The sequence below is a fragment of the Amaranthus tricolor genome, chromosome 5, assembly GCF_026212465.1.
Source record: "Amaranthus tricolor cultivar Red isolate AtriRed21 chromosome 5, ASM2621246v1, whole genome shotgun sequence".
Taxonomy (NCBI): domain Eukaryota; kingdom Viridiplantae; phylum Streptophyta; class Magnoliopsida; order Caryophyllales; family Amaranthaceae; genus Amaranthus; species Amaranthus tricolor.
Genome location: NC_080051.1, coordinates 23,838,052 through 23,850,299, shown reverse-complemented (window position 1 = coordinate 23,850,299; position 12,248 = coordinate 23,838,052). Strand labels below are relative to the sequence as shown.

The following is a 12,248-nucleotide window of genomic DNA, read 5'->3' as shown; positions in this document are numbered from 1 at the left end:
ATTATTTGGTCAAATTTGATCACTAATATTATTAGTATGTCATCAAAAACAAAAATAATTTTCGAAAAAAGAAAATCTCCTCTTGACATTTTGTTCGCCAAACGCACTTTATTTAAAATAAACATAAGAAAATCAATTTATTTATTAGGAAGATCAAATATGAATATATTTGGTAATGGAAATCAGATATTGATGATGGATTAAAGGCACATAAACAGAATTTCCGGAGATCACGATTTGATCACTAAATTTAAGCTTAATATCATATAATTAATTGGTAATCACTTTTGTTTTATTTTGGAGTATTTTTTATTACATGTTAAGTCCAAGAAATAAGAGAGTTTGGTGAAAATTAAACTTAAAACTTTATATTGAGAAAAATAATTTACGACAATATCACAATTTTAATTGTAACTACTTTTATTAGAAGCTTTTTTATGGAAACTTTGGTTATTGAAGACGGCAATTAACCAAAAAAGATAGGCTAATTTGGGCGAGTAAAGCATGATTTCTCCCTTATTTTTGTCTTTTCAAATTTTTTAAATAGTATTCGTTTCTTTTAAGAATTTCTTGCACCCTTTAATGAATTTCTTCCTTTTTTAGTTGGAGAACTATTTTAACATATGAACATGAAGCAAGGAAAACACTCCCTATATATATTTTCCCATTAAGTTTGTTTTAAAATTTTATAATTTTTATAATTTTTATATTTCTCTCATTATATTTATTTTTAGCATTTTTTTAATGTTTACAATCTCTATTCTAGGGTTTCAATCATCCACTTAAATTTTTACTTAAGTTGACCTCTTAACATAGTATCAGAGGTCACATAAAAAAAATACAAGATTTAAGATCTCATATATCCCTCATATATGATATAAGTGTAATATTTTATCAATCACTCTTATTATGTGATTTGTTTTTAATTTATACGTTTAAATATAGTCAAATAGAATCTTGTTTGATTTATCTTATTGTAAATTTATTAATATCAACTTTTTCTAATTTTTACTCAAGCGCCATCAAAAATATTTAAGATTGTCAAATTTGCCAAAATTAAATGGGACAAGTGAATAAGAGGGATTATTTAACACATTATATGAATATGAATTGTATTGCATCCACACATCTAGTTCTAAGGAATTTCATGTAAGAGAAACATGTTGGAACTATAATAATATATACATTAAATAAATTCTTGTATGAAACAGTATCATTGTGAGACGCACCCCATTCAAAGGTTAAATGACTCAATAAATATAAATTTTTAACATATAAATTTTTTATTTTTAGATCCGCATATCAAGAGATAGTCTATCATAACAATAACTAGATAAATTATGAATCAACTTAGGAAGTAAAAAGCAAGTTCACTCTCTTTTGAACACAAGCAAAAAAAATAAAAAATTCAAGAAATTAAGAACATCATGAACCTAATCCTATACATTAATATTATTATTATTATTATTATTGTTATTTAGTAGTAGTATTAAATATATGAACGTACAAGTGGACAAAGTTGCTCCCCACTATCTGGTCTCATTCCTTCTATAATCAACCTTTAACGTTCCTTATATTTGCACGTCCTTAAGCTTCTTCCTTCACAAATCACACCTCACTCTATTTTATTTCATGTAGCAAACCCTAATTTTAAAAAACAGCCAAAAAATGGGCGGAGATTTTAATTTATGTGTAGGAAATGGGTTTTGCTCAAAGATTATCACCAAATGGCAGGAATTCGAAAAACATATGAATCAAACCGTATCGAGTAGCAGAATTGGTAAGTTTTTCAAGCTAGATGCTAGAAAAACTTGTTTTACGAAGGAATTACGTGCTGCTACTACTACTTTCTTAACTATGTTATACATTATTACTGTTAATGCTAGTGTTCTTTCTGATTCCGGCGGCCGTTGCTCGGAATCCGACTGTTCTCCACCGGGTGGGCCAAACTGTGTTTTGAACCCGAACCCGGGTTATGAGAATTGTTTGGCCCGACTCAAAAATGACCTTGTTGTTGGTACTGCTTTATCATCATTTGTAGGGTCAGTAGCTATGGGTTTGTTTGCTAATCTCCCTTTTGGGTTAGCTCCTGGAATGGGGCCCAATGCTTACTTGGCTTATAATTTGGTAGGGTTTCATGGTAGTGGGTCCATGTCGTATGAGACTGCTCTTGCTGTTGTTCTTCTAGAAGGTGCTGCTTTCCTTCTTATTGCTGTATTTGGTCTTCGGGCCAAGTTGGCCCGGTTGATTCCTTTACCGGTCCGGTTATCATGTGCTGCAGGGATTGGGCTTTTTATTTCCTTTACTGGGCTACAGTCTCATCTTGGGTTGGGCTTGGTGGGTCCAGACACGTCGACGTTGTTGACCCTCACGGGTTGTCAGAAAACGGATCCTGTTAGTGGTCAATGTCTAGGTGGAAAGATGCAAAGCCCAACTCTATGGTTGGGCCTGCTGGGCCTCTTGATAATCTCATTTGGGCTCATGAAAAATATCAAAGGTAGCATGATATATGGTATAGTATTTGTAACACTAGTATCGTGGTTTAGAGGTACTAGTGTTACATACTTCCCTTACACACAAATGGGTGATATAAAATTTAATTACTTTAAAAAAGTTGTGGATTTTCACATGATAAAATCCACATTTGGTGCAATTAGCTTTGCACATTTTAATAATAGCCAAGTTTGGGTAGCTTTGGTAACTCTATTATATGTAGATGTGTTAGCTACAACCGGTACTTTATACACAATGGCTGAAATCGGTAATTTTATAGATGATAAAGGAAGTTTTGAAGGTGAATATATGGCATACATGGTTGATGCAAGTTCCACCATGGTGGGGTCCGCACTCGGTGTTTCACCAATTGCGACGTTCATTGAATCAACTGCCGGAATCCAAGAAGGCGGTCGAACAGGACTAACCGCAGTAATTATTGGGTTTTACTTTCTCTTGTCAATATTTTTTACCCCACTTTTAACAAGTGTACCACCATGGGCTATTGGGCCCGCATTAGTAATAGTTGGAGTTTTGATGATGAAAGTGGTAAAAGATATAGATTGGAGTAACATGAAAGAAGCAATGCCAGCCTTTGTTACTATGATACTTATGCCCTTAACTTACTCAATTTCTAATGGGATTATTGGAGGGATTGGATTTTATGTTGCACTTAACTTGTATGATTATGGTATAAGAGTGATTAAGTGGTTAATTAAGATGAGAAGAGCTGTGATTAGGGAAGAAAATCAAGTTTTAGCTGTTCCTGTGCCTGATGTTGAAGCTTAATGTATGTGGTAAGTTTAGGTATGATTAGGAGTTTTAAGTTTAAAATTAGTATTAGTTTATGAACTTAGTTAAATTAGTAAGAATTTGCATGATGTATGCACAAGGTTCCATGAGAGATCTTCACATCTTTGTAGTGAGTAGATACATAGGTTAGTAATCTTTCAAGGCTTCTTGTGCATGCTTTTCTATGTATTTTAATAAATATATTTGGTTTCTTATGTTATGCTTCTTTTATGCTTTTAGTCAAAATTAGTAATATTTTTACTTAATCTTTTATTATTACTTGTAGCAATTTAGTACTAAATGCTATTTATTTTTATTTATTATGATTGATAAATAATTCGATTTAAATTTTATTGTTCGAAGAAGGTAAATCAAGCTTAAACATACACTTGTGCTCCCTCATGCATCTTCTAGAATGTGATGAGATTCCTCGTGGTGGTTGGCTTCTAGACTATTATACTACTAGTGTAAGAAGGTGAAACCAAGCAATGAGGCACATAATTAGACCAACAATGTTTTTGAGTTGTGATTAAAGTTGCGTACAAACATACCTTCTAAAATTGGCCTCCTATGGAACCGGCTTTTTATGACTAGGAGTGACTCAAGTCATGAGAAAGAGGTCTTAGTAAATAACGGTTATTTGTGTAGTTAACAAATCATTCTTATGTGGTAGAATTTGATAAGGTGGGAGTTTTTTGATTTTAACTTACCTTTTCTGATTTTGTTTGTTTTATTATTATTCTTTTTATCTTTTTATGGTGATTTACAAATTATGGTTATTGATTAGGAATTATTGAGTCATAAGCTATAGTTCACCATATTATTTTTTAATAATTCAAATAAACTTCACTTTTACTTGTTCTGTTTTTATTTGTTCTTCCCATTTACTTTTTGCACAGATCCCAATACAAACTTAAATATTAAATAATTTTAATTGTAAATTTTTAAAAATTCCAACAAGTTGATATTTAGAAAATAGATATTGAGACAAATTTATCAACTTCCCACACAAATGTTTTTTTTATATAAATTGATGATAAATCATAATTAAAGTTTAATACTAAAAATTTGTAAATTTTATTTGAGAAGAAAATATGAAAATGGAAAGAGTAATTGCAAAAGACACTTGAAAGTCATTCAAAAGAAGAGCATTAGATCCTATTTTGTGTTTGGTAGTCAAGACATTTTTTAAAAAATTTATGGATATTTTTAAATCATTAATGTAATTTTTATGCTATCTCCGTATTTTTGTATTTGTCATTGAATAGATTTGTGACAAAATTTGGGAATTTTTTTAGTCAAACGTGTATAAAAGTAGTACTCTATCAAATTTAGAGTTGATACCTTATTTATTTTTTAAATACTATTTACATTTCACTCTTAATTTATATTTAATTCTTAATTTATATATTTAAATATAATAAAGTAAAATCCTATTTGATTCATCTCAATGTGAAGGTTATTAATATCATACTTTTTATAATTTTTAATTACGCATAACTAAGATATTATAAATTAAATTAGTACATTGACAAATGTTTAAAAATCTAATGAGACATTTAACTCTAAATTTGAGGAATTAATAAATTTGTGACAAAATTATGAAAAAGTTTTAGCCAAAGATGGATTAAAAGGTCGTAATCGTGAGATAGTGATATTTGCTTTCAAAGCAAACACACATGACATGATAGACATAGTAAAATGGGTAGAAAATAAGCAAATAAAAATGACAGGTGAGGATCAAAATCCGTAATATACAAATGGTTAATTAGTTGTTCTACTACATCTAAAGCCTACTAGAATGTTGTTGCACAAGATGCTTCACCATATAAGGTCCCTCGAGTTCATAGCCCAGTTTTCTGTAATAATGCCGGGTACCGACACCAGAGATCACAGCAATTTTTGTTGACCTATGCTCCTTGGTAGCGATACGCTCTGCCTCTTCCATTAGTAATGTACCATAACCCTATATGTACAAAAAAGAGGATCAGTGTAGAGCATCCATATATTCTGTAATTCAACACAATGAGCGGCATATTCAACCCCGGACAGCTTCAGAGGCATAGCCCAAGGTTTCATACTCGTGGGGTATTTGAAATGAAAGCATTAAAGGTTAAAAAGACAAGATAAAGAGAAGGAAGGTAGTAGATGAAGGTATAAAAGAGGATGAAGGGCATACCTAACCCTTCTAATAAGGACCGTAGCTACCAATACCCCTCACAGCTTGTTTGGTTGTCGGTATTATATGGTGGGAATAGTAATAGAAACTTTCGTGTAATATTGTTGGGAAAATATCTTGACAAGTTTAATGGTCAACTTCTTCTACTTCAATCATCTCGTTTTCTTCACAAAAATCATCATTGCATTACCATTTCGAAATATGGTATAAGGTGGTAATGAAAAATTTTGAATAAATGATACGCTTCATGAATGTTTACTCTACAATCATTCATATTACCACTGTTTAGTATCAACAACTTGACAACAAAACGCGTCGTTAAGAGTAATATAATACCCCCAAAATGAGGGCAATAATTCTCGTATCCTTCCCTCCTTCACTCACAACAACCTCATCTCATCTATTACTTATTTCGGACTCAATAAACTTTGAATCCCCATTACAAACATCAGGTATGCCATTAAGAGTTATAGTTTTCTTAGTAAATTACCTGGTGTTGCAACTTATCAGCATCGCGTCCATGGACAGGGACTGCTGTTCCATAAACATGAAGTTCACGAACAATTGAACACTTTCCCACAAGTTCAGGACAAGTCACATTTCTACCACATTTCCTAAGACGGAGTAGGCCCACAAGAATATCCTGTGTGGAAATTAATCAAATTTTATTAAACTAAAACAAAAGGCCACCGGCTGGATTCAAGTGAAAGACCGACAAATTATACACAACAGCTTAGAGATTTAAGATTAAGCAATTATTCATAAAAAATCAAATATCAATTACCGGTAGAAGAAAGTGAGCAACTACTAGAATAGAAAGTATCTTGCTCATTCCAAAAAAAGTTTTTGCAGTGAACACAGTTTTGACTGGCAAGTACAAAATCCTTGCATAACTCTGGTTCTTCCAAGTTACCAGGTCAACAAAATCCAAGTAAATTGCAAACAGCTTTAAACATTGCTAATTAATGAATGATTCAATACCTGTCGTGTATCTTCGTACGAGAGGAAGGTCTCCCAGCCCTCGTTAGCTGTATAATCACGGCGAACGAGCTCCACTTCTTCTGGCTTTATATTGTGATGAATGTCCTAAACACATCAAAGCCAATACAGAACATTAAAAACTTCATCCTACCAGTTCTGACTTCTAAATTAATAACAGACATCACTAGAAAGCAGATGTACCTGAATCCCAGCTTCTCTAGTTCGCACATCACGACATTTAAGTCCTAGATCATCCATTCGGGCTAAAGCCAATTCACGAAGATTTCCTTTCTCAACACCAGAAGTAACCAAGGGCATAGGTATATCACGCTGTACTCGATAGACACGTGTCCAAGGAGGCACTAGAGATAAAACCCTAGCTATGATATCTACAAGCTGTTCAGGCGGATAATTTCGATACCTGCATTAATATATAGAGGTAATTCACTAGTTTGTTTATTTCAAGACCCAAAACAGAAATAGATTGCTCTATATGGAAATAGATTATAACCCAATCCGTTACTTCATAAGCTGTCAGGTCATTTGTCTAAACCTCGATTTCCCCACTCTGCCTCCTGCCCACATGCCCACATCTCTTCCTCCTCACAACTGCATAACACTCTTCATATTCTATGTCTCCTTAATGTCCTCTTACCTAACGCCAAGTGGCCACCAACTCACCACTGAAGCCACTTGCCGTTACGTATACTCATCCTCTCTCCCATCACTTGATTGGTTTTCAAACATAAATGTTCTGCATTTAGCAATACTACAGTCAGAGCTGGTCGTGATGGACACATGATTTTCATTTCTCATCTAACGCTTGCTTAAATACACTACCCCATGAAACAAGGGGATTTAAAGGATAAGTTGCAAAAGGCATGAGACGCCTAATGATGCTAAGAGTCCTCAGAGCCTAGGCACCACACGAAGGTGCTCCCTTTGGGTACGAGGTGCACTAAAATTCAGGATAAACCACTCAAAAAACACAATAAACTTAAAAGAGAAATAAAGAAAAACAACAGAGAATCTAAGAAGAGCTGAGAAAACATGTGGTGGGTGCATGCATCAAATGAACTTTCGAGGCTAAGACCAAAAGGAGCTCTAAGGCGCTACCTCTAGGTAGGGATGGCCATGGGTCGGATTCGGCTCGGATTATACATACTCCGACTTTGCTCCGGATTTTGGACGAACTTTTTTTTTTCAGTCCACCTCTACTTTGAGTCGGATTATGCATACTCCAAGTTTGCCCCGACTCGGACTCTCAGACCTCCAACGGAGTCGGATACGGAGTCGGATTATTATCAAACTTTATCGTTGAAGCATACGAAGTTAACAAAATATATTTTTCAAATACAATTTAACAAAAAAATATGTACTTTGAATTCAAGTTTAACATGAGAAATATTCCTAATATTACAATTTAACAAAATTTTCTCGCAACTTTATTTGGCGTATTTTATTTCTCTTGATCTGATTTGTCGTATTTTGATTGATTGATCTAAACAAAAATACCAAGTAGTTTTTCAAAATCGAAAATTACAATTAGTATGAGAGAGAGCTTGAATTAGTCACGTCTAGAGTTTTAAAGGAAACAAATTATTGGGTTAAAAGTCAAATTCAAAGTCGGATTTCCTTCAGGGTCGGAGTGTCGGATTTTTAATCCAACTCCGGTCCGTATCTAACTCGGATTCGGATCGTGAAGTTGGAGTTGGAGTTGGAGTCGGAAAACCTTTTCCTCTGACTCGAATCGGATTATTTTCCTCGGATCAAGTCAGATTCGGACTGAATTGCCATCCCTACCTCTAGGTACTATAAGGCGCTCTAAAGAGGTCGCCTAAAAGAATCGCCTCGCCTAGTCATATCAAGGCACCTTAGGTACTCCTAGTCAAGCTTTATAATACTGATCTTAAACTTTTAAAGGTGTACTATTAGAACAAAAGTGGAATAAATGAACTACCTGCCAGTTTTCCAAAGCTCATATAGCCCAGTTCCACGAATTACAAGAGTAGGGTATATCTTGAGTCCATCAGCTCTAAAAGCAGGACTTTCAAAGAATTCCTTGAAACTCTCCATATCCCTCTCAACCCCGACGTTTGGAAGATCAGGCATCATATGAGCAACAACCTGACAAAAAAAACGCAGAAGTCAGAGAATCAAACATAAAGCTGATATATTCTGAAAACTTCAACCAAACATCAAATTAACATACAACAATTTTCAACAAAGTAACACCATCTAAAACATGAAACCAATTCTTGATGTCACAACTCAAGAACACGAACAAATTCAACACTTAAGCAAGGAACTGGACATTAACACTATACAACTTCAGTATACCACAGTTTAACGATTTCATGCTATGGTCAATACAAATAAGAATACCCACTTTAGTGGTAATGTGTCAAAGTTGGCGTTCATCCTGATCGTATGACAAACAATGCCAAGCATCACATTTTAGAAAATCCAGATTTGAAATGCAGGACCAAAAGAAGTACCTTAAAACCAGCATCCTTTGCCAAGGAAAAACAGTCAGCTACGGCAGCTACAGTATGACCTCTATTTGAGTCCCGGGCAACATCCTCATATGTGCTTTGAACTCCAATTTCCAATCGTGTGCAACCATAAGATAGCATCTGCCGCAAATGTGGGCCAAGGCAATAGTCTGGTCTCCTGAAATGATCAACACACATATTCAGGTAGTAAATAAAGCAAAAAGAGGCAAAACATTCAAGATTTAACAATAAAATCCTTTTACAAGTATCATGAAAGTTTTTGCATTGCTAGATACAACAATATTGAATCCTTAATCCAAATATGAAGTTGACTACATGAACAAAAACAAATCAATGTGTGACCTCGCCCGTAACAAATGCTATATTTTATGTACACCTATCAAATACTAACTTACAACTAAAAAGTCAATTCCAATGCATCTACACATATTCTCTTTGATTCATTCCTATCTAATACTAACATACATATATTATCAAATTTTCATGTCATTCTTCACTCATGTTATCTAGGTTGTTTTTGAGCTACCTCTTCGTCTTCTAGGTTCATCAAAGTTTCAATCTTTAACGTTTCTAATCAGTATGCGAGTTGAATTCAAATCACATCTCACCGCATAAGTGAATTTGATCTATCATTTCAATTAGAAGTATAAGAGAAGAACTTGCATCCTTGATCATGGAAATATTAGAGATGAGCAAAAAAAATAATCAAACAAGAAGCAAAATTCTGATTACTGCATTGAAATGATATCTTACGTCTCAATAGTCATTCCAATACACTTTATTGCACTGTGTTCAGAGTAGGCAACAGCTTCTTCGACATTCGCAGATGTGTGTCCAGATAAGGCATCGTGCAGGTTCCTTATGAAGTAATCACGATATTCTGCCGGAAGTGACATAAATGTACCACCCATCAAAATGAACTCAACCTTATCAACACTGTGACCCAACCGCTTAAGCTGATCAATTCTACTTCTGGCCTGGACATAAGGGTTATACCTGAAACCACACAAAAATCAAAACAATTGCTTAGTGATGCAGTATTTAATCAATATACAGTCATCGAACATCATCAGTTCTAAAAGACTAATACTTCATGATTGGATCAGCAAGAGCTAGACAATTATTGCCCTGACAATGATAAAGAGACATACATTAATCATACTAGTGACAAGTTTATCCAATCACTATAAATTAGGCTATTAGCTACTTTGAGCTGTCATAAACTTGCACCAAAACAAGAAACATGCATTAATCAATCCAGTTTATTCACAAGGGCGTAATGCAAAGTCTAATTGACAAGGTCCTAATATATATCTAACGGTCTAGCAATTTCACCAAATGAGGAACCAAATCCTTTCCTTTCTTCTAGGGACTCATTTAGGGAATTAAATCTTCCATGTCAATACCAGAGTCAAAATTGCTTTCAGGGGCAATAAGTATGGATTGTGGCTGTCAGAAACCATAGTCATAGTAATCTCAGGTGAAAATCATTCACAATTAAGTAGCAATGATCATGCTGTCAATATTCAATTGCCACAAGCAGAAAACTCCTCCCTATAGAAGTAAATGTCAGGTCCTTACACATATGAAAAGTTTACATAAACCGAATAAAATAGGTTTTTGTAGGGCACGACATAATATTTAAAAAGACCTAGGTTGACCTGATAAGACATGCACTGTTGTACACCAAATCTGTAAAACTTGCTCACATCCCATAATCATGAACCAAAATCAATTTTTGTGGTGGAGACCCATACTCAGCGACGGGTGGCACTTCTTAGGCCAGAGTGTGGTATCAGAATAATGTCCAAACGTTTCCTAAAAAAATAATCAAAATGTCTAATACTACAGCACAAGCATCCCCAATGAAGTGTCAAAGCCAAAAAAATTCTAGATTCCTGATCAAGTATCTCTCATTCCTTAATTTCAAATCCTCAAATACAAGAGAATTAAATTTTAAACTCCTACCAACAATTACAAATAGTTGGAAGCAGTCCTAAACATCAAAGTTACCTCCTTTAACATTTCAAAACTTTGTCATGTACAAGTATAGTACATCAAATGTGTTGCCAAGCAGACTTGAACAATGGCACAAATTTCAGAGATGTAGATATACCAGCAAATAGGCAATAAAATCCAATCTAAATTCCAAAACTTCCTTAAACTAAATGAAACCCAGTATGCAAACTGCTCGAATAATCAAAATCCATAATTTAACAAATATCAACAAAACAAATAGATCAAAAAGCACAATTTAGAAAGCTAAAAGAACCCATCAAACCCTATAACTAAAATTAAAATTACACTTACCTGGCACGAATAGCACGCATACTAGTAGGTTCATAGCCAGTATAACTCTGAGTACTATATTCAAAATCAGAATCAGGGCCACCAGGACAATACACACAAATATTGCCAGTAGTAGCAATATGAGGGCACCTATGAGGTTTAGACATCACCGCAACAACTGCAATCCCAGACGCAGTTCGGACAGGCTTAGCACGGAGTTTAGGGAGTAGAACCTCGCGCTCAGAATCTGGTAAAGCAGCGATCATCTCAACGAGTTTAGGTGCACGGGCGAGGCCATATTTACGACATGCGGTGGATTTGATGAGATTAAGATCAACAGTTTCTCCTTTTCTAGAAAGGTCTACCATTTGAGAGACGATTTCAGCGATAGCTTTAACACGAGCTTCTTCTTCGGTGAGGCCATGAGCGATTACGCCTCCACGGCCTGGGCGTGGAAGTTTTCGGGTTTGGGGCGGCGATATTATTGCTGCCGCCATGGGAGAGTGTGGAGTTTAGCTTAGAGGGGTTTTGTGATTAGAGAGATGTATGTTGAGAAATTAGGACTTTCGGTTGGGGCTTAACTTGTCGAGTGTTCCTCAATGCCTTTTTTTTTTTAATTGAGTATTGAAAATGAATCATCATCATATCCATAGTATTCCACTTATAAAAAATTATTGTTAGGGTCTGGGGGAGGAAGAACGACGACAGCTCATACCCATAGAGGAGCGTGCGGTCAAAGAGTCTGTCGGCTCAAGAAAGATCTTCAAAGAGAAAGAAACCTGCAACTTACAAATAAAATAAATAAAATACGCACAAATAACTAAAAATAAAGATAAAAGTAAAGAATGAAGTAAAGAGCGATAATTAAAGGCAATGAACAAAAAACAAACGATGGGTAAAAAGGACGGGTTTAGTAATCTAAGACGTGGATAAGGAACCGCTAAGTGCCCTTATTTCTGGTCAGGTACTTGGAGAGGTGAAGGTCATGCATATCACTT

At 34.7% G+C, this 12,248-nt stretch overlaps 2 protein-coding genes across 2 annotated transcripts; one reads left to right on the top strand and one right to left on the bottom strand.

The window, feature by feature from the left end:
• The first annotated feature begins 1,558 nt into the window (after positions 1-1,558).
• LOC130812908 (adenine/guanine permease AZG2) lies at positions 1,559-3,505 on the top strand. The gene has a single exon (XM_057678549.1). The coding sequence runs from the start codon at positions 1,669-1,671 to the stop codon at positions 3,280-3,282; it is 1,614 nt and encodes a 537-aa protein (XP_057534532.1). The 5' UTR covers positions 1,559-1,668; the 3' UTR covers positions 3,283-3,505.
• A 1,350-nt stretch (positions 3,506-4,855) lies between these two features.
• LOC130813214 (elongator complex protein 3) lies at positions 4,856-11,842 on the bottom strand. Its single transcript, XM_057678989.1, has 8 exons — positions 11,272-11,842; positions 9,715-9,957; positions 8,944-9,118; positions 8,406-8,572; positions 6,647-6,866; positions 6,446-6,550; positions 5,955-6,107; positions 4,856-5,251 (listed from the first exon to the last, which is right to left on the bottom strand). Exons 1-8 carry the CDS (start codon positions 11,745-11,747, stop codon positions 5,072-5,074), a joined length of 1,719 nt encoding a protein of 572 aa, XP_057534972.1. The 5' UTR covers positions 11,748-11,842; the 3' UTR covers positions 4,856-5,071.
• Positions 11,843-12,248: the final 406 nt, after the last annotated feature.